At 41.1% G+C, this 26,948-nt stretch overlaps 5 protein-coding genes across 12 annotated transcripts; all 5 read left to right on the top strand.

The window, feature by feature from the left end:
* The first annotated feature begins 1,822 nt into the window (after window positions 1–1,822).
* LOC135626823 (expansin-A8-like) lies at window positions 1,823–2,902 on the top strand. Its single transcript, XM_065132471.1, has 3 exons — window positions 1,823–2,004; window positions 2,080–2,398; window positions 2,477–2,902. Exons 1-3 carry the CDS (start codon window positions 1,878–1,880, stop codon window positions 2,781–2,783), a joined length of 753 nt encoding a protein of 250 aa, XP_064988543.1. The 5' UTR covers window positions 1,823–1,877; the 3' UTR covers window positions 2,784–2,902.
* Window positions 2,903–5,069: 2,167 nt separating this feature from the next.
* On the top strand, window positions 5,070–10,931 carry LOC103972173 (uncharacterized). Of its 7 annotated transcripts, none has more exons than XM_009386401.3 (8): window positions 5,070–5,356; window positions 7,530–7,800; window positions 8,891–9,127; window positions 9,232–9,449; window positions 9,828–10,021; window positions 10,122–10,196; window positions 10,459–10,523; window positions 10,660–10,931. In XM_009386401.3, exons 2-7 carry the CDS (start codon window positions 7,552–7,554, stop codon window positions 10,479–10,481), a joined length of 996 nt encoding a protein of 331 aa, XP_009384676.2. In that variant the 5' UTR covers window positions 5,070–5,356; window positions 7,530–7,551; the 3' UTR covers window positions 10,482–10,523; window positions 10,660–10,931. The 7 variants fall into 7 exon arrangements, with proteins under 7 accessions (XP_009384676.2, XP_018676628.2, XP_009384673.2 ...); XM_018821083.2 differs by having other exon boundaries at window positions 10,657–10,931; XM_009386402.3 differs by having other exon boundaries at window positions 5,071–5,356; window positions 10,128–10,196.
* A 1,652-nt stretch (window positions 10,932–12,583) lies between these two features.
* LOC103972172 (probable beta-1,4-xylosyltransferase IRX9H) lies at window positions 12,584–16,191 on the top strand. Its single transcript, XM_009386395.3, has 4 exons — window positions 12,584–13,525; window positions 14,277–14,523; window positions 15,020–15,209; window positions 15,786–16,191. The coding sequence occupies exons 1-3, from the start codon at window positions 12,852–12,854 to the stop codon at window positions 15,188–15,190; spliced, it is 1,092 nt and encodes a 363-aa protein (XP_009384670.2). The 5' UTR covers window positions 12,584–12,851; the 3' UTR covers window positions 15,191–15,209; window positions 15,786–16,191.
* A 393-nt stretch (window positions 16,192–16,584) lies between these two features.
* On the top strand, window positions 16,585–21,033 carry LOC135626819 (ubiquitin-fold modifier-conjugating enzyme 1). The gene is made up of 3 exons (XM_065132467.1): window positions 16,585–17,097; window positions 17,202–17,333; window positions 20,729–21,033. The coding sequence occupies exons 1-2, from the start codon at window positions 16,703–16,705 to the stop codon at window positions 17,329–17,331; spliced, it is 525 nt and encodes a 174-aa protein (XP_064988539.1). The 5' UTR covers window positions 16,585–16,702; the 3' UTR covers window positions 17,332–17,333; window positions 20,729–21,033.
* A 551-nt stretch (window positions 21,034–21,584) lies between these two features.
* Window positions 21,585–26,338, top strand: LOC135626818 (chorismate synthase, chloroplastic-like). Of its 2 annotated transcripts, XM_065132466.1 has the most exons (14): window positions 21,585–21,885; window positions 22,553–22,703; window positions 22,806–22,882; window positions 23,011–23,069; window positions 23,296–23,379; window positions 23,546–23,638; window positions 24,345–24,425; window positions 24,522–24,653; window positions 24,785–24,887; window positions 25,030–25,124; window positions 25,219–25,284; window positions 25,604–25,688; window positions 25,773–25,970; window positions 26,200–26,338. In XM_065132466.1, the coding sequence occupies exons 1-13, from the start codon at window positions 21,732–21,734 to the stop codon at window positions 25,928–25,930; spliced, it is 1,338 nt and encodes a 445-aa protein (XP_064988538.1). In that variant the 5' UTR covers window positions 21,585–21,731; the 3' UTR covers window positions 25,931–25,970; window positions 26,200–26,338. The 2 variants fall into 2 exon arrangements, with proteins under 2 accessions (XP_064988538.1, XP_064988537.1); XM_065132465.1 differs by lacking the exon at window positions 26,200–26,338 and having other exon boundaries at window positions 25,773–26,117.
* The last annotated feature ends 610 nt before the right edge of the window (window positions 26,339–26,948 follow it).

Below are 26,948 nucleotides of genomic sequence, written 5' to 3'. Positions count from 1 at the left end.
GTTCTTTACCTTTCATGCCTGGTTGTTTTACCATTTCCTCTATCCAACTCCAACAAAGACCACACCACCCCATCCATCACCATCAAACCTTTTGTATGAAACTGCAGTCTCATCTAGTCTTTGTTATATTATAAAACTCTCTCTCTCTCTCTTTAGAATCTTATATTTTCATATATAATTCTCTCATGTTTGTTCTATATTAAACTCTTGTTTCTATAGATCATATATATCATTGTACAAACTAAACTATTTTTTTACAGGTTGTAGATTCTGAGCCAACTATAAAATTACCCAGTTAATTGCACTTATCCTTTAAGCCAATGTTAATATTGAGAAGAGAAACTGAAGCTATGGATAGAAAGGAAAAAACAAGAACTCCACAACATTAGTTCAGATATTTCTACCATAGGTAGTGTGGCCACAAATTGCGAATCCTACTGCTACTTATGCTTCTTTTAGTTCTTTCATCTACTTTTAGAAAGATTTCTTTAGTTTGTAGGACCACTTTCATGCCTACAGTATCACATCTTCCTCCCTGCATCTCCTTTAACTCTACCATCTTATCCTAATTCAAACAACATAACTCCTTTCTCCTCTTTTCCTTGCAAGTCCGTAAACCGCAAGTCAAGTCTTCCTTCTCGTCTTCCTCGTTCCCTTTCTTTCATTTTGGCTTCAATCCTTCGCTTCTGCGCGTTCTTCCCCCCACCGGTGGTGACCGGAGTCGAGCGATGCAAGAACCACATCAAGCTTACCGCAGCCGTATGAACTATTGTCAGACGGCGTTCTAAGATCATTTTGCAAGGAGCCTTTTGCCAGCGACACGTGTCGTGTCCATGCACGAATCTAGAAGCATTTACCCTCCTCGATGTGAATGAATGTATGTTAAGAGTAAGAACTCGACGGACTCGACCACATCGAGAATGATACTGTCCGGATTTATCTTGCGTCTTATACTCCACAAAGACTCATTTGGCTCATCGTTACAATAAATAGTAATACCTTTCTTTTCCTTTTGATTAATATAACAATCATTGGACCGATGAGTATGAATGGCAGCACACTATGCAGGCCTTAGGGAAAAGTAACCCATGTAAGTGTGAATAGCATGCATGAGTTGGGTTGACTTCCACTCCGCCTCGCACATGCACCTACACACTACGTGAAACCTAACTTGGTTGTGCCATTACGTGACGAAATAGTCAACTCCTCTCTCTCTCTCACTTCTCCCCCACATGGGTTGGTTCATAAGGTGCTCCGGCGGCATGTGCTGCAGACACGAAGTCTCACCTCTCACGCCACGCACGAGTCACAAGTCATCTCCCTTTCTGTATCCAACCACCACCGTCATACTATTCTCGCATATGGACATGCGTATACGTAGAACATGTGGTTGCGATCTCGTCATCTACCATCCGTCTGCGTCCATGATGTACGGGAGCCATGTGCTCGCAAACCCTCAGAAACTAACGACGAAAAGAATACTAGACAGAGCACAACACTTGGTTGACTTGATTAAGTTACTTATGGTTCCGTTTCTCTATGCTTCATAAGGTAGAATGTACGGTTACGTACACCGTTTCCGTCTTCGGGTGGAGGCGGCGCAAAAGGTGGCCAAGTGTAGCCGGCACCAGGCTGTAGATTTTTGTACGAAGCTTGTTTGTATATAGCTTAGATTAAGCTTCACCAACTGGTAATAATTTGTTCCGGCGCGCAGGTCTTATAGTTGCGTGAAGTCAACGTAGACTAAACGCCCAACACGCCGTCAGGGTCGAAGAAGAAGAGCTCAGATTCGGCACTATATATAGGAATGAGGGAGGTGGGATGGTATGCATTAATATTCACAGCACCGAGTAGTTGTCTTCTTCGAGCAAGTAGAGATGGAGAAGGCTGCACTACTGCTGCTGTTCCTCGCGTGGTTTGCCTCTGAGTTCAGAGCTCTGGGAGATGATTGGATTCCTGCCTCGGCAACCTTCTATGGAGGGGGTGATGCTTCCGGCACTATGGGTGGGTGACTCACACACGACGTTTGATGCTTGGGAGTTTGGTCTGCGCTCTAAGGTGGGTGTTCCATGGATGCAGGTGGAGCGTGTGGGTATCAGAACTTGTACAGCGACGGGTACGGCATCAAGAACACGGCACTGAGCACGGCGCTGTTCAACAACGGCGCCGCCTGCGGCGCGTGCTTCCAGATCGTGTGCGACTCGAGGAAGTCGCCGTGGTGCAAGAAGGGGACGCACATCACCGTCACCGCCACCAACTACTGCCCGCCCAACTACGACCTTCCCAGCGACAACGGCGGGTGGTGCAACCCGCCGCGGCAGCACTTCGACATGTCTCAGCCAGCCTGGGAGACCATCGCCGTCTACCGGGGCGGCATCGTTCCCGTCTACTACCGCAGGTGATTCCACGTCCGTGAACCAACCCCTCGAGGATCGGAGCTCTCTCACGGGTTAATCGTGCGGTGTGGACTTGGCAGGGTCAAGTGTCAGAGGAGCGGCGGCATCAGGTTCACCATCAACGGGAAGAACTACTTCGAGCTGGTGCTGATCGCCAACGTGGGAGGGAGCGGCGTGGTCTCCGGCGCCTGGATCAAGGGGTCCGACACGCAGTGGATGGCCATGAGCAGGAACTGGGGCATGAACTGGCAGAGCAACGCGTACCTCACTGGTCAGAGCCTCTCCTTCCGGGTGCAGACCAGCGACGGCAAGGTCAAGACCGCCTACGATGTCGCGCCGGCGACTTGGAAGTTCGGCGACACCTACGCGTCCTCCATCCGGTTTTAGAAGATCGCGCTGTTCGACCTCTTCTCTACTTCCATGGTTGAAGGCTGTCATCTTCTCTGTGAAGGAACGAGTGGTTTGACTGTGTCCACCAACCTTCAATTGGATTCTATGTTTGTGTCTTTGCTTTGTCTAAAAGTATAATCGACTCTATATATGTGTGTGTGTGTGTGTGTCTCTCTCTCTCTCTCTCTCTCTCTCTCAAGTATAGTCTACTGTTTTGGCTCCATAAGAATAGAGCTTCAGCTCTCAATGCCCTCCTCCTCTATTGCATATTAAATGCCAATTTTGAATACAATTAATTAACTATATATATATACATAATTTTCACCAAAAATGTTAAACCTTATCATTCGAATAGGTTGATGAATGTCTTCGTTGCTAAACCTAAATTGACGTGATAGATCTGCTTAATTGATATTGTCACTCCCTAATTGACTTGCTTTAGTAACGAAGTATCGGTCGAAGACATTGACCACATTCCTTATTATTAGAGAGAAGAACAAAATGTATGTGATGTCTGACATAATCGAACCCGATTCGAGTCCTCCTCATCATGTATAAAAAAAATCTGATGTGAACAAAAAAGATGGTTTGACAATTCGCTCGGTAACTGAGGGGGGATTTGTGTTTCATAATCGATATACACGAAGAAGATTGAGACATTGTGTGTCACATCTCAAATTTATACAAATAAATAAATTATCATTTAATAGTTCATAATTTATAAAACATGCAAAAATAAAATTTAAATTATTTACCTTTTAAAAATAACATCACTCATAAACAAATAATTAATAATTTAATTGATTGATAAGAAAATTAATAATTTAAATCACTTATTAGGAAATTAGCTCTCCATGTGGTTAAGAAAATCAATCTTAATTATTTCCTTAATCATACTACACAAAAATAAAAATTAATAATTTAAATAAAATAAATATATTATTTATGATAATTTGATTTATGTTAAGAGAAAAAAAAATCATCAGTGCTTAGGCCAGTAAAACGGGATATAAGTCTTTACTATAAAGTCATTCACGTCGATTACTCTAACGAGTGATTTTTATTGTTGGATTAATTGGAAATAATATTTTAAGGTATTAACAGAATATTCCCATAAGCTTGGAGATGAAATCTCCCTTTTGTTATTGCATACGGCGTTGTGGTGATAGTTCTAACACTGACTCTTCTTCTTCTTCTTCTTCTTCTTCTTCTTCTTCTTCTTCTTCTTCTTCTTCTTCTTCTTCTTCTTCTTTGTGTGGGCTCGTGTTGGGCCAACAGGTAGCGCGGCAAAGGGAAGGAGATAAAGAAAGAGAGACTGCTTCGCCAGCGGCGGGGACGTGCCCGGCGCCGATGAAGGCGACGTCGAACGGGTCGTGGCAGGCCGACAACTCGCTGGACTGCGCGTTGCCGCTGGCCATCGTCCATATCTGCCTGGTGATCGCCATCATGAGGTCGCTTGCGTAAACCCTGGGCTCTCCTTGTCCTCTTCATTTGCACCCGCTTGTTCATTGTGAAGGTCCCTCCGAGGGAGGCCTTCACGCAGGCCTTCCTCGTGAACACCAAGTGGCTCGTCGAGATCGTCGTCCTCAACATCGGCAAGGACCGCAAGGTACGCAAAACTTTCCCGCCGCGCTCTCTCCTACTAATGGCCGCACTACACTTGTTTTTTGGGCGCGACATGCGACTGCATTAATCGACAGGTGCTCGACGAGGAGCCGCTCGCCATCCTGGTTCTCATGGCTCTCTTCACCACCTTCGTCACTAAGCTCATCCTGGTTCTGAACGGTGGTTGCCCGGAGTTGGGGCCGGTGGGGAGCTATCTGGCATCGTCCGGGTTCTCGACCACATCGTCGGTATTGGTGATCAAGCAGCACTTGCCGGACACACCCCGCCATGAGACTCACTCTGCTTTTTGTTTCATATGCAGGGTTTGCAGGGCTCGGCGTACTGCTTGCCTTCTCCAATGGCATGTAGATAAGCGTGAGCAGCGTATGACTTCGTAGAGACGACGAGTATCGTTCTTGTACGCAATCGCGAACTGCATCGACATCTTCTAGAAACTGCAGCCGTGCCTCTGCTGCCGTTGACAAACTATGCGGAGGAAGACAGCGGCAATTTGACTTTGACTACCAAAGGACGCGGGCGCCGAAATGGGACTGGCTGAATCACCCTTAAAAGTTATCATAGGTGATCCGGCGCCTGGGTTTCGCCGTGTGTTATGAGAAGGTGACGTCACCCATGAAAATTGAGGGCGCCTATTTGTGAATATCTCGTGTCGCGCGTGTCCCATTTCCGCGTGCTTTCGACCAAGCAATCAAACAGCAGCAGCGGCAGCGGCAGCGGCAGGTGGTCGCCTTGTTGGAGTTTCCTTCGAATTGAATCCTTACCCTCAACCCTGCATCTCTTTGCCCCAATAAAGCAAAAGGAAAGAAAGGGGCACCACCAAGCGCAAGCCGCTTCTCTTCCTTTCCCCTCCCTCTCCGCCGTCTCCTCCCCTTTCCCTGCAGATCCTCGATCGCTCTTCTGCTCGAGGGCTCGACGCCCTTCCCTTCGTGAAGAACTTGTACGATGTAAGATATCTGGGCTTTTCGCTCTCTCTTTCCTTTTGTTGTTCCGTGACCTAGATATTGTCTCTGGATTAAAGTTAGGGAACGGATCTAAGCAGCAAAGAGTGATGCCCCGGTCTCGATTCCGCCTATGTATGTAGTCCTCCTCCTTTTATGATATGGATTCTTTGGTGGTCCAATCGCACGCTGTTCTTGGCAGGAGATTGAGTAAATGGGTCACGGAAAGTTAAAGAGCCAAGAGGATGTTACTTTCTTTGGTAACAGCAAGTCTTATCATCTACGAAGTTAGACGATGATGCATATCAATGCTTCGTAATAGCAATCGGGCACAGGACTAACTTGGTGTTGGTATGATTTAGGTTTCGTACCGATGTGGGGGTATAATCCATTGGACTAAGTGTTGTTACTATTGACGGCATTGAATGAAGCCCAGAGTTCAGGAATCTAAGCATGTAGTTCATAAATTTTTTAGCTTGTTCATGGATCGAAATTGATTTAGAGGGTTGCAAGTTCCTGCTGTTTGGTTAGCAGTGTATACAACAGATTGCCTTGAGTATCCAACATTGGTTTCATGTCTCATGCTAATGTGTTATGACCTTCTTAGTTGGTGTAGTTTAGTTCAGAAAAGATTATGCTGGAACAAAGGTAAAACCCTTTATCTTCTTGTAGTTTACTAGCAAATGACATCTAGATATTGCGAGATAAGCTAGAAAAGATTATTAATGACAGTGATTATTTGTGAAAATGTTGGAATACAGATGTGTCTGAGATCTGGAATGGAAAAGGTACTAGCTGTTCTTTTCCATTTGGTGGATGACTCGGAGGAAGAGTTCTTGGGAATTTTGGCTTGTCATTTACTTGGGAGAGAGAAAAGTTGGGATACAAGACAAAATAAAGAAGAAGATGACATGGAATGCTGGTCGGTTTTCTGTGAGGGTAACCATAGCGATCCAGTGACTCAAGAAGATGAGGGAGGCAGAGAGTCCACCAGTTCTAGATCACGAAATTACTAAATCCAACCCGATAAATTGACTAAAATAGCTAATCTGTCCATACGGAGGTGACTTTTAAATATGTATATGGATGGAAACACACCTGTAGCAGAAGGAATTGGTAAATTCTTGTTGAATCTGATTAAAATCTGGCTAATGGAAAGTCTTTATAAAAGTCTTTTTAAGGCGAAAACGATTGTACATTAATATAGTGTAACATACTTAGACTTTCAAATCTTTTATCCATTTGCCTGAAACTACTTATGTGATGGTGGAATTCCTTTTTGGCATAGACCATATCTTCTTTATCTTACTCAAATTATCATGCTATAGCTGGGTTCTTACAAATTCAATCATGTATGATTTGAGTTCTGCCTAGTCATTGTTAAAACATAGGTCACAAGTCATTTAGTTTTTGTTTGCAGAATGAGTGAACTGGGTCTACTGTCTGACACTAGCATAATCTTTGAGAGTATACCTTAATTATTTGCCTTTGCCTTCCTTTTGTTGCAGTGGTTTTTTTACCTGCTACTCTTTTTTGTAAACTATTGGTTGTGATCTGCTATCCCCTATGAATTCTTGAGCAGGGTGAATAAAGGTTGTGGCAGTAATGATGTTCTACTTTATTGTCTTCTTCATGCCTGTCTTCTTCATACAGTAAAGAAGAAGGTGTTCTACTTTATTGTTTCCTTGGTCTTTTAGATTACTTTGAATATTTTGGATCATGCACATTTTTTCTAGACTTGACTTTTGGCATATTGAATTAACAAATTGAAGATAAATCTTTCTTCTTAAGTTTTAACATGCTTGGCTTTGACTCTTTAATAAGGATTTTTTGAGGTGGAAGTACTATATCTTTTGCCACTGCAGTGTTCGACTCCTTTCCTGTATTCTTATGCTCACTAGTTGAGTTATAATTATGTTGCATGACCATACAAATGCATTTCTGTGTGTTGTTTATGGTAGTTTTCTTGAAAATAATACTTGCCATATTTCCTTTGCTAGCACAAGGATCAAATCTATGTTGAAGTCTCAGAAAAGCATAAACAGTTGTGGAAGATGTAACCAATCAACTTGCTATTGTTAATGTACAAACTGTATCCTAGTCATTCTTTGCATCATGTTATATGTGCACATGTCAGGGTAATTTAACTTTCTTCCGGTGCTTCTGCTTTGTCTAAAAGATTCTGTGGAATTCCACGGAAGATGTCAAGTTCATCTGAGATGTCAGGGAAGAACGTTGAGACTTCTGAGCTACAGACAATGGAAGATGAGCATGCAAGACTGGTGTTGCCAAGTGAATCAAGAATATCCAATTTTGACCCTCAACAGGTAGTTGAAAAAGCTACTTCGAGATCGTATATCTGGTGGATGAAAATTCTCTTTTTCTGCTTTCTGTTGGTGGTACTTAGTTTCGTCTTCGTCAAATGGGGACTACCGTTTGCTTTTGAGAAGGTAATGTCAATTATCTTCAGCTATATTATTTGTTCTGCTATACGTTCTAGTCTTCTGAATACAAGTGTAGGTTTCTAATTTTGTTGTTCTTGCAATTGCTGTGAGCAGATCTTTTTTCTGTGCTTATCTCATGCTATTTCTGTAGAAAATCTTATGCAAGCCACAATTAGATATACAAACATGAGGACTGTCATGCATGTCAGGCATGTGTCAGCACAAGCTGAAACATATTTTGCCAAAAACACATTGTTGGCATCATGTCAAGTGCCAACATATGGCTAGGACAAATTACTGACCAACATACATGATGATTCACATAGCATGGAATCATATCATGCCCAGTAGGTATCAACACACCCCTGTGCCACAATATGGCAATCTTTGAACATGTTTATCATGAGTTGTTGGCCAGGTCTTGAAAAGTTTATTCCTAAATTTGCTCGGTAACTCTTTATTTGTTGATGTATTTGATGTTCCATTTTGGACTAGAGAGTTCTTTGGTCACACATATTTCATCTTGTAATTGGTTGCTTGGTGGCATGCTCTGCTGTGTCATATGCCCTTTTTTTGCAGTAGAGTAATGTTTGTAGCTTGATCTCAACTGGACAATCCAAGCCTAACGTAACATTAGCTTTGCCCACAGATAAGTATACCCATAAATTGCTATTTCGATGAGCATAGGGATCTGTATACCACCTTGTTTTAGTTCACATCTGATGTGAGATTACCGAGGGTGCTAATCTCTTTCATACAAATCCATATCAGTCTTTTCAGAGACAAATATTGGTAGCTCCACCTCATCAGTGTTTGCTCCCTGGACGTATTAGTTGTCACATTAGCTCTGATACTGCAATTATCTCAACTTGTGTACCAAAATTTTTTTGGTTCTGCTTCTTAAAAGAATTCAAAAGTTACTTGTTTAAGGGATGGATATCAACTCAAATATGATCTTATGTCATTGCCACTCGAAACGATCGACTATTTCGACATACATGCATGCTCTACATGGTATTATATCTTTAGAAACTGGAGAAAAAGTGATAACTTCATTCATATTGACAATTCAGTGATCAATTGAACTACTCTGCAGGTTCTCCTGCCAATTATGGAGTGGGAAGCAACTGCTTTTGGGCGGCCTGTTCTTGCTTTGGTACTCATTGGATCCTTAGCTTTGTTCCCAGTTTTGTTAATTCCTTCTGGGCCATCCATGTGGCTGGCAGGAATGATATTTGGATATGGTCTTGGATTTCTTATAATTATGGTAGGAACTACCATAGGCATGGTGTTGCCTTATTTTATTGGCTTACTGTTTCGTGAACGGATACATGTAAGACCTCTGAACTGAATGTCCACTTTTATCCGTGAAGACCAACCCCCAGTGAATCTTCATTTTTTTGTGACTTTTTCTTTTCTTTTTATTAATTGTGACAGGAATGGTTGAATAAATGGCCTCAGCAGACTGCTATACTTAGGCTGGCTGGGGAGGGAAGCTGGTTTCATCAATTTCGAGTCGTTGCGCTCTTTAGAATTTCACCATTTCCATACACAATCTTCAACTATGCAGTAGTAGTGACATGTATAAAATTTGGTCCTTATCTCAGTGGCTCTATCGCTGGAATGATACCTGAAGCTTTCATCTATATTTATAGGTTAGTAAATCTGCCCGCCTGGTAATATGATTATGATGTCAAACAAACAACCATAGGAGTCATGACAAATCATCATGATGCCCCATATTTGTTCTCCTTTTTGTTCTTCTTGCAGATAGATCGAGTATTTGCTTAACCTCTGATTCAAAACCAGAATGAGTTTTAGTTATATTTTAAAGGGTTGAGGATGTGAAACATCTAATGATCAGTACCTTATGCCTAATTTCGATTAGTCCTAACATACCATCATCTTGACATTGTCTTTATGTTTTCCGTTTCCACAGAATCATTTGTTTCTCCTCATCATAAGGTTTATGACTATTTGGAGAATTACGGCTAAATACTAAACCTTCTTTTCCTGCTTTTCTTTTGGTGCAGCGGACGGTTGATACGCACACTGGCAAATATGAAATATGGGAACTATACCATGACACCGGTGGAGATAGTTTACAACATCATATCCTTTGTCATCGCCATTGCAATCACGATTGCCTTCACAGTATATGCAAGGCGAGCTTTGGGTGATCTCCGAAAGGCAGAAAGCAGCATTAGTGGGGGCGACAACCTGAATGGTAGTTCGATTGAACTTGAAAAGCTACCACAAGAAAGACTAAGCATACATTCTTCATCAATCAGTAATGTATGATATAACAAAGCTACATGCTCTTGAAGGTACAGATATAAGAGGAGGAATTGGCGGACTGACCCGCAATCTTTATCAGCGGAGTCAGGAGAAAGTTATACATGGTAACTTTTGCTCGACGATTTTTTTCCCTTTTTTTCCAGCTTTTGTATAGATGGTGCACTGCAATTTTTTTGCTTAAAATGAAAATTGCATTCCTCTTGAATTGCTGTACGGTACATGTGTCGCTTATTGAGTCAAGAGTACAAAAGAACATTCAAATCACTGAGGGTTCAATTGAGCAGATTGCAGTATGAAATTTCCCTCCATGTGTTAAGCTATTCTTTTTTTGTGATTACCAGTTTTACCTCTAACCATAGTTCACAGACGATAGTGCAGGTATACGATGAACCGACGCATCATCGAGAAGGTTTGTTCTACATGTCGCTCGGGTAATTTCGATCACTTGACTTGTTAACTATGCATTCTATGAACAATCTGTTCATTGCTTATTAGCTTGCAACAGCATCTTTGCGGTCATGGTGTTTGATTCTTATTGCTCACCATGATCCATCATGTCTAAAGCAGGCAGGACCGGACTCGTACGTTAGCTCAATCAGTGAGATTAGAAAGCTGAGCAACCTGCGTTGTCTCTGCCAACTAAAAGCACAGAAGTGGGGGATGGCCTCATGGCGCACTCATGTCATGGAAGCACCACCTACTCGTGATTCCCTTTTTGTGATGGTTAGACACATTGGCCATTTACGTTGGAAACTTCTAATACTGCCGACAAGGAAATAGCAAGTTGTCCGTGGTATTATGATATCACATGAAAGAGACATCAGCAGCTCTTTTATTGGGAGGCGGCGGTGGCGGTGGTGGTGGTTGAAACTGCCTTTTGTTTTGCATGAGTCGACAAGCTTAAGCTTGCTGTATTCCAATTCTATAATTCCACGAGTGTGATTAAGACGAAAGCTGACGCAGAGGAACGATAAGAGAACAAATAATAAGAAAAAAAAATCAGATAATTATAATATTTTCTTTCGTAAATGATAAAGGGTAAGTTTTTATCAATTAAACCAGTCAACACTTTCAATAATTATAATATTGGTTCAAGATGATGAGAGATCTCATATCTCATAAATATGATTTCATATCAATCGTATATCATATGAGAAAATAACTCAATTTATTAATCTCATATAGAAGAAATTATTAATTAAAAATAAAAATATATTTTGTCTTTTTTTAGAAGATAAAATATATTTTAAATAGCTTGATAATTAATCTAAAAAATAAGAAATAATTTATGGTATTATTAATTCAGTAATAAGTAGTAATAATAATAAGAATAAAACACACCGTGCAGAAGCTGCGCATACGGGCACGATTTGGACGGAGTCTTGTCGTTCCACCGTGTTATTTGGTCTCGTAGCTAATCAATCCCCATCACGATTGACATGTTGGATGAGGTCGACTCCTCGATCGCATCATCACCCGAGACTGTATCAAACACGTAAAAGAAGAAGAGATCACTGGGATCTCGATGGTTGTTGAACCATATTTTCCAACCTCGATTCCGAGACAGCGACGCTCAAACTTGTCAAGAACACAAAGCTCCCACCCACGTAAAGGATTTACCAGCGTCCAGTTTCTATGTCAATCGAGTCCAGTTTACATCGCAATAACGATGCGCCCAAAGGCCTGCAGCAACACATCCGAGGAAGGAAGGAAGAGAGATGAAGCTTTCTCTCTGGTTTTACCTGCGAACATCTCTCTGCCCGAGCCGTCCTACACTTTTGCGCCGATGATGCTGTAAGTCTCGGAAGCAACGAGGAAGAAGAAGTAATCCGAGATCGCTACTTGCTTTCGGATCGGTGTACCATTACTTGTCTGGAACGAACTGCTTGTTCTGGGAAGCAATTAAGCGAGGCCAGCATGGGTTGGCCTGTCATGTCCTGCGGCAGTTGATTTCAACGTAGATGTGGCCTCCTTTGACGACAGCTCATTGTTGTAATGGATTATTCGCTTGTAGTTCTTCTTTCTCCTCTGATGCCATTATGTTCTTCTTTCTTTCCTTTTTTTCTTCGAATTTTCATATTATATACAAATATTTATTTCCAAATAAATAAAATATCATTTTATTATTTATTATTTTAAAGGATTATAAATAATAATAATAAGAGTATATATATATATATATATATATATATATATATATATATATATATATTGTGTCTCCCAACCCAATGAGTAAATAACCATACAAAATACATGTCGCTCATCGGCGGATGTCTCCTAATTCTGATCCTTAATGATATGTCTCCATGTGCATAAACTAAATTACAAACATCGTCCAAGCGGAGGCGACACCGTTGCGGGCCCGCCAAGACAGCTTGTCTTGGACACGCGTCCGCATTCCACTCCCTTCGTTCTCCATTCCTATTGGCGGTATCCGTTTGGGTAACGCTTATAGGGCGGAAGTTAATGAAACCGAAGCGGAAGAATGGTGGCTGCTTAGCTTTGGTGCGTCGTCTTCGCTGGGCAAACCAACACGGCGGCGACCGATTCCCACTCGGTGCGTAGGAAGTCCTTCTCCAACAGCGACGTCATATCCTGTCTACGCCCGCCCTCCTTCCCCCCCCCACCCCCGCGGCCCCACCTACCCGATCATGCTCCGATCGGTGTTCTCTTGATGCCTTCTCCTCTCCTCCGCCGCGGCCGCAGTCCCTTCGATTCCGTGCGGGGGAATAGAAGTAGCAGCAGGGGGAGCAGCCGCGATGGCTTCGATCCGCCGCGCCCCCTTTTCCGCCGTCCGTGATCGCCCCTCGAAGGGCCAGTCGTTGCTCGGCCGGCCTGCGCAATCCTCCCCCTCTCTGCTCCATGGCCTACGATGCCTCCTCGGCGGCTTGCCCACCCGTAGAGGCCCCTGGCGCCGGTCCTTCCTCCGCGCCCTCCTCTTCGCCTTCCTCGTTGGCTTCTTCTGGGGCCTCTTCTCCTTCCCCGACCTCGACGACGCCGGCAGCCTCGCGCCGCCCCATGGCTTCTTCTTCGACCCCGTCCGCTCCGCGAACGCCACCGCCGCTGAGGAGCCCGTGGATCCTTTCAGCAAGCTGTTGATCATCGTGACCCCCACGTACAACAGGGCCTCCCAGGGGTACCACTTGAACCGCCTTGCCCACACGCTGAAGCTCGTTCCCCCGCCTCTCCTCTGGATTGTCGTCGAGACGAAGACGGCCACCCTCGAGACCGCCGACATCCTCATGAGGTCCGGCGTCATGTACAGGCACCTCGTCTGCCGCAAGAACACTAGCGTCAGCCTCCACAGAGACGTCCGCCAGCGCCACACCGCGCTCAAGCACATCAGGCACCATCGTCTGGACGGCATCGTGTACTTTGCTGACGACGACAACGTGTACTCCCTCGACCTCTTCGAGCGATTGAGACGGATCAGGTACTCAATCCTAACAAAGCCGTTTCATTGTTCTTCCAGCGTAATCTGCCATAATAGTAATTCTAGTTCTTTCCTGATGCCGCCTTCAATGTTATGACATGATGAATTAGATGCAGTGCTCAGTAATTGCCCCAAACTTTTACTAACCCTAGTAAGCTAGTCGAATTTGCACTTGCTTATCGAGGATGAAGCCCCATAATCAAATTGGGCTAAAAAGATCATTTTTCTTACATGGCAAGAAGGAGGAAATGTTACCAGATGTAACATGTTGCCGAATTCATAATTGCCTTATTATTTTCTGAGGTAGACAAATTATTGCCTACTGTAAGAACCATATGTTTCTTGCGATTCCAATGCTCAAAGTACATGCATTTTTAACAGAAAACAACAATTGACTATTATGGGCAAGTGCTGAACCCTTCAAATGCTTTACATTTCGGCACAATTGCTTTGCTTATCCAAAAATAACAGTACAGGTGGATCCTAAACTTAATGGTTGTAGTTATCAGTCATCGTTGCTTTGCAGTAAACCTGTTCTCTATGTCTGTTAATTTCTTGGGTTGAATCACTTGTTCTGTAGATCATACAAGTGGGAAAGTTTGATATATCATCGTATGTTTCCTGTCAATGGAGGAGACCTTCATTTGTTTGCTCTGAAGTTACTGCTCATCAATCCGCTACTAAATTAGCCTTCTTTTCTAACTACACGAATTACTTCTGCCTGAACAAAGGTTTATATTTGTGCCTGTAGGAGATTTGGCACTTGGCCTGTGGCAATGCTTTCTCAAAGCAAAAATAAGGCAATTCTCGAAGGCCCAGTATGCAGTGGAGGTCGAGTGATTGGATGGCACACGAACGAAAAGGGCAACAATCTCCGGAGATTTCATGTTGATATGTCAGGTTTTGCATTCAACAGCACCGTACTATGGAATCCTAAGAGGTGGATGTACCCAAAAGATGCCATTGAGCTTCTGGACACTGTATCAGAAGGTTTTGAGGTGCGTCTTTTCTTTCATTTTTCACACGTGGTTTTTAACTTGCTAAATAAATACTTTTTTTTTTCTTGTGGTTTCTGTTGAGTTGAAAATTTTTAAGCTATTTTTATATGAAATCCTAGCATCAAAGATCCAGCTTTTGCAACCTTTCAGCCTGTTTAGGCCGTCTATCTTATTTAGCTTCTGTTGGTAGGTAAACTTCTGTCTTTTTCTACAGTACTGTGATATATATTGCAAAGGTTTAAGTGTTCTTACATTTTAGTGGTTATAATTCATAAGTAAGCAACCCTGTTTTGAACCATTAAAGATTTCACATAATTGTCGTAGTAAAACCAAAGTCAAAGAAGCTAATCCTCGTTCTTATCGGAGTTTATTTTCAACATAGTCTCCTACTTTGGTTAGATTAGTTGTTATTTCTCCTCCACTATTGCATACTATTTGCCATTTACCAAATCCATTTTTTCGGTGACATAGAGCTTTAAATTCATAATGTCTGCAGGATACAGGATTTATTGAACACATAGTCGAGGATGAACACCAAATGGAAGGCTTACCTGATGATTGCTCGAGGATTATGAATTGGCGTATGCATTTGGAAGCTAAAAATCGTGTTTATCCTAGGGGATGGCAAACCTCAAAGAATCTTGATGCTATCATTCCTTTGAAATAGGAATTATATTTTTTCAAAGGTACCTACCTTTGTCTTGACTCTTTAACTTTTTGGTTATTCAACTCATTAATTCTTTGTTTTATGACTATTGTGTTGTTTCTGAAAGTATTGGGCCCTAAATTACTGTTCATCCAATATTTGTCTTTCTTAAAATGTCCACAAGATCTGTGCCATGACGGTAATAATTTCATTTACTTAGTTGGATATCAATTATTTTAAATTATTAAACAAGATATACATATGATAATGTTTTGACATTTATGTTTATACCAATATATAACATCGATAACTAGGCTTGTCCTTTTATTTGTTTGCCCATTTATAATGATCTCAAAAGTAAAATGAAACAATTTAAACAGATTCAAGCACATATTGGTATCTTAATTTCTCAAAGTGTTCCAGAGTTCTGAAAAAAAAAAAAAAGCAACAGTATCGAAAATTAGGTTCTTTTCAAGGTTTGCAGGAATGGTGGTGATCCATCGATCTACTATAGCAAACATGTTATATGATGAGTGAAAAGAAGTGAACAATATGCTCATTTTCTATGGGTTGCTTTAACTTTCATTTTTACAAACACATCATCTTACCTGTGCAGTTAGGTGATTCAGGGAGGACACAGACCGCTGCAGTACCGAGCTTTGAAGTTGAAGGGAGCCATTCTGCTTCACAGCAGGGCATCTGCTAATGGTGCCGCCATTAACAGTGCATTTAATTTGTATTCGTTATTCTTTGAGAGGACCATCCTGGGTTTTCTACAGGTCCCCCCAATGTGTACTAGGCGTAAATAACATTTGCTGAAGAGGCACATCATAGAAGAGTGATTGCATTCACAAGAAGCTATCTTAGCATTGATTCTATGGTTAGTATTCTGACTTAGAGTAGACGTTTCTGCAGGCGTTCAAATTTGAATGATGAATGATGAATAGTAAGGCGTTTGATAGGAAAACAAATGTGGAATATGTAATTGTTGAATGATGAATAATAATAACACAAATGTGGAATGTGTCAATGTTGAATGATGAATAATAACGCCTTCAGTATGTCTACACAAAGATACGATAATACAAAAATAAATTTTAAATTTTGTTAAACGATATAAAAATTAGAAAATATTTTTATAAAAAAATACAAAATTTATAACACAAGTCCTCATTTTTTAAAAATAATATTTAATATGTATACTAACTAAAATTCATGTTGAAATGTATTTAAATTATTTTATAATTTTTGAGATGTTTTAAAGCCAAAATTTTAATTTTATTTTTCGATTTTGTTTTTTTTAATATATATATATATATATATATATATATATCCACGAACGCTTATAAATAGGATCACGTGCGTTGCACGAGGGTGCTGGGTCGCGTATTATCAACGCACGACGCCGTCGGCTCCGACATTCCTCTCCCGAAGCGATTTCATCTCGTCCAAACCCTATCAATTTTCTTGATCTTGATCGAGAGAGATAGAGGCGAAGAAGGGGAAGGGAGGAGGAGGAGGAGGAGGGAGGAGATGGAGGGCTGGGATCCGAGCACGAAGTCGGCTTTGACGCAGATCCCGCTGCTGTCGACGCGGGCGGGCCCGCGAGACGGGGCGGCGTGGACGCAGCGGCTGAAGGAGGAGTACCGCGCCCTGATCGCCTACACCACCATGAACAAGTCCCACGACAACGACTGGTTCCGCATCTCGGCCGCCAACCCCGAGGGCACCCGCTGGTCCGGCACCTGCTGGTACGTCCACAACCTCCGCCGTTACGAGTTCGCTCTCCAGTTCGACATCCCCGTCACATACCCCGCCACCGCCCCCGAGATCGAGCTCCCCCAGCTCGACGGAAAGACCCACAAGATGTACAGGGGAGGCAAGATCTGCCTCACCGTTCACTTCAAGCCCCTTTGGGCCAAGAACTGGTAAAGAACTTGATTTACCCTCCCTTCTTCTCCCTCCTGATCGCGATTCATCGGTACCTCCTATTTCTTTTGGCTTCGTGAATGATCTATTTGTTGATTCACAGTCCTAGGTTTGGAATTGCGCATGCCCTTTGCCTGGGCCTCGCGCCGTGGCTCGCCGCCGAGGTGCCGATTCTTGTGGACTCCGGCGTGCTGAAGCACAAAGATGACGAGTCCACCTCAGCCGAATCTTGATGGTTTGCTTCTTGATCGTTATTACCATAGAAACATTAATAACCTGAAGCATTTTAGAACAAATTGTGACATCTATCTACAGATTGTGATATATCTGACTGGTTACCAGCAAATTGATTTAGAATGTCTTATGCTGATCATAATCCTTTTGTGATTTCTTGGTGGTGAAGTGTTTAATAAATTTAATGCTTTGTGATAAATTATTATTATTTTTCAGTGAATGCCTTCTGAAACAAGTTATATCATTCTTCTTTTTTAAGGTCTATTATAATTGTTTTTCCATAGGCATACTATAATCTTCAAGTACCATGATCAAACCATTTTGATCAAGAACCTCGATAACATCTATTACCCTATAAGATGTATTAACTTTATATATAAAGAAACACTCGACAAAAGATGGTATTGTTATTAGCAAAGACAATAAGAGAAAGATCAAAAAGAAAATATGAATAATGATATGGTTCATCAATCATAAGAGAGTTATCATTTGAAATGCTTTGAGTTTGATACCCTTCATTGCTAATGGATTATGATTATTACGGAAATCTAATAATGATATGAGTGGTACGTAGACAAAAACAAAGCTAAATGGTCTGTTCTATAAGACCATTGTGATTCCACAAGTTTGAAGAGTTGGGTGAGATAGGTCAAATTTTGGCTAGGTGGATGAGATCCTATTCTTGATGACTTAAATTAAACATAATTGAGGCTTGATCTCATACCGAACACACCGAAGGGATAGCTTTTAATCAAACACTCTAATGGTGATAGTTTAATCTCTGTGGCAAGTATATGCCAAAGGACAATGTCAGGATTGTGAAGTAAATGTTATGCAGGAAGATCTTTACGAGGTGATTTATAAGCTGCAGGTCGGTAGTGATGCAGCTATAACAAATCAATATGTACAAAGATATTTTTAATATAATGAGAATGTTTGATACAACCAATTTTTCTCATGTATATGCGGTCAACTGGATGGTCAGCTTTGCTATGACTTTTAAGTCCATTTTTTGTGGCACAGATTGATACTTCAAGCTCTTTCTGATTGTCTATTCTGAAGTAAGGGGAGGATTTTGTTATAGATATTTGAATTACCATAGTTTTAATTTTTAGAATTCAAACTATATTATTTTTCTCAAAAATTAGAACTATGTTGATACAAAGTCCTATAACAAAATCCTCCTGTGATACGAGAGAAGACAATCCCTTTACATCTATAATCTCAAAAATATTGTTGTTCACTTTGTTTGCCTCTCTATGTACATGAGATAAGTTGATTATATAAAATATTCTTATCAGGTCAAAAATGTCTTTATAAACATTTATTTGTTATCACGTTATAATTTCATGTGATTGACTACTCTTACAACATAAGCCGCATCACTCTTTGCATGCAGCTTAGAAATCATTTCCGCATTAGCAACTTGGAGACCTTCCCCCATATCAATTGCTTCACAGTGCTTCTTGTTGCTCTCTGGCACATATTTGCTACCATTGATTAAACAATCACCATTAGCTCTCTGGCACATATTTGCCACCAAAGATTAAACAATCACCATTAGAGTTTCTGATTAAATGCCTTACTCCTTGACCATTAGAGTTTCTGATTAAATGCCTTACTCCTTGACCATTAGAGTTTCTGATTAAATGCCTTACTCCTTGACCATTAGAGTTTCTGATTGAATGCCTTACTCCTTGACCATTAGAGTTTCTGATTAAATGCCTTGCTCAGCCATTAGAGTTTCTGATTGAATGCCTTACGCCTTGACCATCAGAGTTTCTGATTAAATGCCTTACAACTTGATCGCTTTCAATGTGAGAATAAGCCCCACTATGTTTAGTTTAAGCCATCCAGAAGAGAGTCATACTCACCCAATCAATATTTGCCCTCTCTTTCACCTAACCCTTCTGACTTGTCACTTGTGGGGTTTATTGTATCTTAAATCATAAGCAATGGCCTAATAGGACACACCATATAGCTCTATTTTAGTCTTGAGTGACCCTCATATCATTCCTAGTTTTCCATATCAGTGTGAGATCAAGCCCCTCCATCCATTTTTAGTTTAAGCCATCCATAATATGGTCTTACCCACTTGACCAACATTTGATTTGTCTCTCACCCAACCCAGGGTTTATCGTGGGGAAAATATCTCTTTGGCTATACCAAATAATTGGTATATATTGTGGTTTACTATTATATGAGAGTTTAACACTTTGATCAAATCCTCTTTGACGATATCCTGTTGTATAAGTTTTCTTGAAGCAGTAAAAAAGTCAACGATAGTGTTGCCCCTTCTGCTCGGTTAACATGTTTATCTATCTAAATTTCAGCAGCAAGTTTCTCAATGCTAATTACTTTTGACTTTCTTAGGCATCTCGGTTACTTTTTCTGAATTCTTCTTCATATTGAAGGTGTAATGATAACTCTTTTGTGATTGATTGACCATATCATTATTCTTATTCTTCTCTTCAGTCTTTCTCTGATTGTCTTTACTAATGACAATACCATCTCATCTTTTATTATGTGTTTGTTTATATTTAGAACTAGTACACTTTCTGACATAATAAATATTATCAAGTTTTTTGGTCAAAATGATCTGCTGATGAGTGTGATCAAAGTACAACACATAATTCCAACTGATCACATAAATATATTTGACATTTTCTAGGTAATATATTTGATATTCCCGTGCATGAGGATTTGTATTTACTTTGAAAATGTGGTGGTATGGGTGAGCATATTATTGGTGTCTGGATTTTTTTTCACTGCTTAGGTGTTAATCCAGTGCTAGAGTATACCCTATGAAAACAATGTTAAGACTCATGAGTGCTTTAATAAGATGGAGAGCTTACAAACCAGGAGTACCTTGTTAGAATTGAAATATAACATGTAGGGGCCTTTCTATAGATAGATATGCACCATTTCTAAGGAAATTGGATGAAGCGGCTTGATTCCAAAGAAGAATATAAAGAATTAGTTTGAGAGTTGTTCTTATCATCAACAAGGGTTCATATTAATATCGTCAGAAGTTTGTTGGTGGTGGATATGGTAATGCAATTAGGCTTTTTAACTTTTGAAGCTCGCATGGTCGATCAATTGGATAATCATGTGGATTCATTCAAGTGCAATGGAATGTGTTGTTTCTGATATTTACACCAAGTCAGATTAAATTGCTCGCTCGGTTTTATATATTAAATTTTCCTACTTTTTATTATTTTTCATCTGACACTGATGGTTTATTACGTGTGCAATTTAAGATTGAGGACTTTTTGGGCAGAAAGTGATATGTTTTTGGTAGATTTTGGTTAACAATTTTAAAAGAGACATCGAGTGATTTGAAGGGAAGTCGTCGGTAGTTGCTTGACTGACGGATGATTCATACATAACCTGTAGCTGTCGAAGCAAGCCTCCTTTTGTTTTCGAAGCAGCAGCAGCAGCAGAAGAATTCTCTCATTTTTTTCTCTCTCCTGCCATCATCTTTGAACAACACCAACGTCCTAACCAAGCAATTGAATACCGACGACTAATAAGTTGAAGTGAGCGATGAAGACATTGAGAAGTCCTTTGAGCATCAACATGTATCAAGCAACATCTTACACGCTGTTCTACTCGCTAACTCGATCATCTGTCGTCGATGGGCTTTGAGACTGGTGTATCATTCTACTAGCTAATTTGATCATCACCATGCATCACTAGTGTATCATTGTTGCCAGCCCATTCATCTCTTCACTTCACGTTGGCTCCGCCAATTTAGACAAAAGCATCAATTCACGTGCCGAGGAAGGTTTCATCTCCCCCATATTCCCACGCATAAATAGTAGCTGCGGTGAGTGTACAATCACGCTTATGCCCCGCTGTTAGTGACACGTGATCCACGTTTTTTTATTGTTCTTGAACGTAAGGTTGGCACGACACGGTGACAGAGCCGAGCCTTGGTCCGGGGTCGGCGCCGGAGAAGGGCCATGGTCCCTGCCTCGGCCCGAACAGGTAAACACGAAAACGAGGCGATGCGCGTGTCGGCAATAAGCATGATGGATGGGTCCCACTGTTTTCTTATATTCGAGGCTACGAATGCCGTGTGCCCTGCGTCGGATTGTACAGGGAAAACACACTTATCCGAACCGCGTGGTCGGTACGGTGGATCCTCGCCCCTTCACGTGACTCACGTGGTAGATTCAGCCCTTGTTCTTCAGACCGACCCATCCGATTAATTATGGTTCGGTTCGGGAGGATTTGTGGCTCGAGGAAATGAACCAAGGATGTGGACCCCTTCTTCCACGGCGGGTGGGGGTTGGTGGGTGAACGGCGGCCCTCGCTCGGTTTCTCTTCCCTGATATATAGCTTATCCGCCCCGAGCTCGCAGGTGGAGGGAAGGTAGAGGGAAGCAGGTCCATTGATGGCGTCTGCGGCTTCGTCTTCCTTGCCTACTTCGAAACCCTTCCTCGGGGGATCGAGAACCGACGGCTTGTCCGGCCTCGCCTTCCGGCTTCCCTCCACCGTGGACCAGATCTCCATCCGGCGGCGGATTTCCCCTGCTCCTCGAAGGCTCGGTGATCTTTTTTCCTCCTCCCACCGCTTACCTGCCTTCTTATGGTTTCCTTACGTTGATGATGATCATAGTATCTTGCTGTCTTTGTGAAAGGGAAAAAGAGAGATCTTTGCTTCTTGAATGCCAGTCTTTGTGAATTTGATGGCCGATCGGTCGATCATGTGTTTTTGAGGCTAAAATTCTGTTAGAGGCATTTTCCCTTTTTATTTCCTCAGCTTGATGTTGGGAATATGCTCATCATAGGCACTGCATCTTGAGCTTATCGCAAACATTTCTTGCATTAGATAAAGAAGGGTGTGGGGTTGATTGTATATTCGGAGATCAAAATTAGAGTATCATTAAAGAAGTTGGGGAAGCTTATGCGACGGAGGAGATTCCGATCTTTCCACCACCTAATACTTTCTGTTGCTGACCATAGCTGCTGCCGTATTTATTATTGATGTATGCATCCTTCTAAATGCTTGTATCATATATATTGTCCATTTAACATAGCGTGTTAGATTTGATTGCACATGCTATGTAGTTTTCCTACCAGGATTGTTGTTTGTCGTTCCTTGGAAATGGGCATTCAAAATCTCATTTGTTAACTTATTTAAAGATGGCTATATTCTATATTTAATTACTGATATTCTAAACTCTAACTGGAAAGTCGATTTTCAAAAGGACAGAGGTGCGGGCAGGTGGAGATAAATTTGGAAAGCACTTTGAAGTCACAACCTATGGAGAATCTCATGGAGGTGGTGTTGGTTGTATTATTAGTGGATGCCCCCCTAGAATTCCTCTTTCTGAAGAGGATTTGCAATTTGAACTTGACAGAAGGTTTTGAGCTTTACTGGCACTTACTCTGTCCTTTCCATGTATTTTGTTTTCACTTCATTTGACTGGGTGTGATTTAGTTTAACATTTATGTTTGACCTCCAGGAGACCAGGTCAGAGCAGGATAACCACACCAAGGAAGGAAACTGATACATGTCGAATTCTCTCGGGACTATATGAAGGTAGGTCACACGGTTTTCTCTTGTTTTTTTTTTTAATCTTTCCTTTTGTTGTTCTGCTATCATATAACGTAACCCTATGAATTAGCATGCTCTAGTTTGCTGATGTAAGAATTTTTTTTTTATTGTAGGAACGACAACTGGAACTTCAATTTGTGTTTTTGTTCCAAATACAGACCAAAGAGGACATGTGAGTTCTTGCTGTGACAGTAAGACTATTGTATTCATTCAGATACAAAACAGTTCAGTCAACACCTGAAAGTTTCATCTAGTACTGTTGCTTCATGGTTTTAATAAAAAAACCATCAAATAAAAGTCAAATCTAACTTAGCATGATTCCCCTCCTGAGGTTGGAAGCTATGTTTATATATTTACTTTCTTTTGGTTTATAATAATCTCATGTTTGATTTTTGCAGGACTATAGTGAAATGTCAATTGCATATAGGCCTTCTCATGCAGACGCAACATATGACTTTAAGTATGGTCTGAGGGCGATACAGGTAACAGATGTTCCTTCTTGTTGCTATCGTATCTTTAAATAGTCTTAGAGTCCAGTCTGTACTCTGTAGTATATGTTTTATACTCATGAAATGTCTATTTTCGTTGATATTTATCATGATAATCTTCAAATATCCACAATTGATGTTTACTGAAATGGAACTATAGGGAGGTGGCAGATCATCAGCAAGAGAAACCATCGGTAGAGTTGCTGCTGGAGCTCTTGCAAAGAAGATTCTTAAAATGTATGCTGGAACTGAGGTGGGTTTATGTGTTGTCTTATGTTCACATGTTTTTTCGTAAATTCTGAAGTTGAACTTATGCTGTAGGTAACCTATCATACACTTATGATGCGTTGATCTCACACTTGCTTTTATATCTTATTCTTGAATTGGAGATTTTAGTTATCTGGATTTCTCTGCCCTTTACCCCATATATCGGTTAATGCTGCTTGAAAGTTGATCATCCTCTGTTTATTGTGCTCTGGAATACTGGCCAGGATAGAGTAGGCATGGTTTTTGGACAGTATGATTTGTAGTGTGTGTGTTCTGAATATCCATAATACAGTTAGAAGTAACCAATTCTTTGTCGGTGTAAACTATTAAAATATTTTATGATATTAAGTTTGCAGATAAAAGTGCATAAGGTGCACTTCAGGCTTCTGCAATTTGTTGGGTACTGTGAACGGCAAGCAATTGCAATTACCTTATCATGAATGATTCTAAGTCTGATGTGCAGATCTGAAGTTCTATGTCACTGTCCTTGTACGTCCCACCATTGTTTCCCGTTTCTAATCTGTTCAAGCATAATATGGTCATCTAACATGGTTATATGAACATGCTAATTAACTGGTTTCAATGCTTCCACCTGCAGTGGTTGTCGGCTAGAAAATACGTAATGCTTCGGTGGTTGCATAATGGTTATAGGTCTATTTGATTTTAACATCACTTTTGTTCCTTTCCCACAGATCCTAGCATATGTTTCTCAAGTTCATAAAGTTGTGCTTCCTGAAGGGGTTGTTGATAATGAGACGGTGACCCTTGATGAGGTATAATGTCGATCAATTCTTCAAAATATTATTCCTCTTTTTTTCCCTTTAGTATTATATGGTTAAATGACTGCATTTCTGCTGAAAAATTACCAGATTGAGAGTAATATAGTCAGATGCCCGGATCCAGAATATGCTCGGAAGATGATTGAGGCCATTGATGCTGTGCGAGTTAAAGGAGAATCTGTTGGTGGCATTGTGACTTGCATTGCAAGAAATGTTCCACGTGTAATTATTTCACCTATGATTTGAAGTATTCTGTCCTTTGTGACTTGGATTAATTGGAAAATTTAATCGCTGGATGTGTTTTCTTATATTTTCTGAGCTTATTCTCAAACTCATCCACTGATATCTATCAGGGACTTGGGTGTCCTGTCTTTGATAAACTGGAGGCTGATTTGGCAAAAGCTATGTTGTCTCTGCCCGCAACAAAGGGATTTGAGTTTGGCAGCGGATTTGCAGGTAAGTAATCATGGAGTGTGGACCGGCATTATCTTGTCTGATGCTCTACTAACACCATCGATATCTTCATCAGCATTTCCATTGTAAGCATCTGATCTTTTGATTGTTTTCTCTCTGTTATTGGCTCAAAACTACCTTTTAGGTACTTTTTTGACTGGAAGTGAGCATAATGATGAGTTCTACATGGATGAGCTTGGCAATGTGCGAACAAGAACAAATCGATCGGGCGGTATACAGGTCTGTCTGTCTTTGTGTTAATTATCTACATTTTTATGGAGTTTGACCTTGCAAATACTCTGGCTTTCTGAAATATAACGATTCCTCTTTACAGGGAGGGATATCCAATGGTGAAACCATATATATGAGAATAGCTTTTAAACCAACATCTACAATTGGGGTAAGCTGGCTTTAAATCAACGTATGTCTGTTAGTATAAATAACATTCCATGCACCTCTCTGATCTCTGTTGAATTAACGATTTTAAGCCCTTATGTGATGTTAAAATGGAAACAAAATCTTTTTTTTTTCTGAATAAATGGTTTCATTTCAATAACCATCTCATATCCTTGGTGGAAAGCAAATTTTGTACTCCGTCGTGGGATTAACACAATGCAACAGTGAAACCCCTTAGTGTAGGCTCATCGTTGAAGTACTTTTATATACATTTGTTTCTTAGTTGTATTATGCATCTTATTATGATTTGTCCATTTCATCAGAAAAAGCAGAATACAGTAACTAGAGACCGACACGAAACTGAGCTTATAGCAAGAGGCCGCCACGATCCTTGTGTAGTCCCTCGAGGTCTGATTTCATTTCCAATCCATCCCATCATCTGGTTTGCTCCAATTTAACATTCACATCGAGGACTTATTTGATGTTCTTCAGCCGTTCCGATGGTAGAAGCCATGGTAGCTCTGGTGCTGTTGGATCAACTGATGGCGCACACAGCACAATGTGGATTATTTCCTTCTAATCCAGCCCTCCAGCAACAAAATGTTCCGGCTGCGCCCGATGGATCGTTGCTCACTCAAGAGACTGCTTAGTATGACAATGTGGATCGTGGCTTCACTAGACATGATTGAGGTTCCATTTTACTGAATCCAAATAGTTGGTAATGGATGCTTGTTGTTGTTGTTGTCGTCGAGTTTAATAACTCCAACTATGGTTTGAGATTTAAAAGAACACTTGTTCGTGATCAATGATATCAGGCAGTAATATTCGTTTGTTTGAGTCTGGTCGGATGCTGTGACTTGTTGAGCTATCCCTTTCTGCAAATTTAACAGCGTCACTAAACCAGCCATTTCTGTGACAGTTGGATTGGATGATGGCACATCGTCCTGAGATCCTTATCAACCTTGAATTGAGGCCAAGAGCCGCGGAAGATAGCACCGGAGATGATGGATGCCCCCATATCAATGTAGGAAGAGAAGAAGGACGAGTAATGAGGAGAGCGAAAGGGGAGATAGCTGACCCCAACATTGATGGGACAAAGCCGTGTCATGATTTATGTCTTGCAGGGACCGTCGCAGTGGGTGGGTTGGGTTGACCTTTCGGTGTTGCAAACCCCACTACTGGCCACAAGCACTCCAACGAAGACCACATCCATGATTACTGACTGCATCTTTTTCCTCTTTCTGATGCTGACCACTCTTTTTTTTTCTTTCTATTTTTTCCAACAGTACACAGATAACAAAGCCGGAAAAATACTGTAAAGAGAGACCAATCCATGTTGATGAGCAGAGGTGGGTCGAATAAGGCTCGCCTACGATCACCAGGAGTCGCCGCCAGTGGCTAAGTGCCGTCGGCTTCGGAGATTCCAATCTGCGGCTTCTCGGCGGTGAGAATTGCTGTGACTCTTTTCCCTCCTTCCAATTTACTTATTTGTCTCACCATATCATACCACCATAACATAACATGCATTATCAATCATGTCAACACAGGAAATAACATTCAACTTGCATCCATATAAATTTGCCATAAAACTCATGATAATTATATATAAATATAAAATTAGGTTTTAGTTGAAGTCAAAGTGGTGTTGACTTAATTTCAAAAAATGTG

The sequence above is a fragment of the Musa acuminata genome, chromosome BXJ2-11, assembly GCF_036884655.1.
Source record: "Musa acuminata AAA Group cultivar baxijiao chromosome BXJ2-11, Cavendish_Baxijiao_AAA, whole genome shotgun sequence".
Lineage (NCBI taxonomy): Eukaryota > Viridiplantae > Streptophyta > Magnoliopsida > Zingiberales > Musaceae > Musa > Musa acuminata.
This window is presented reverse-complemented; position numbering and strand designations above follow the sequence as displayed.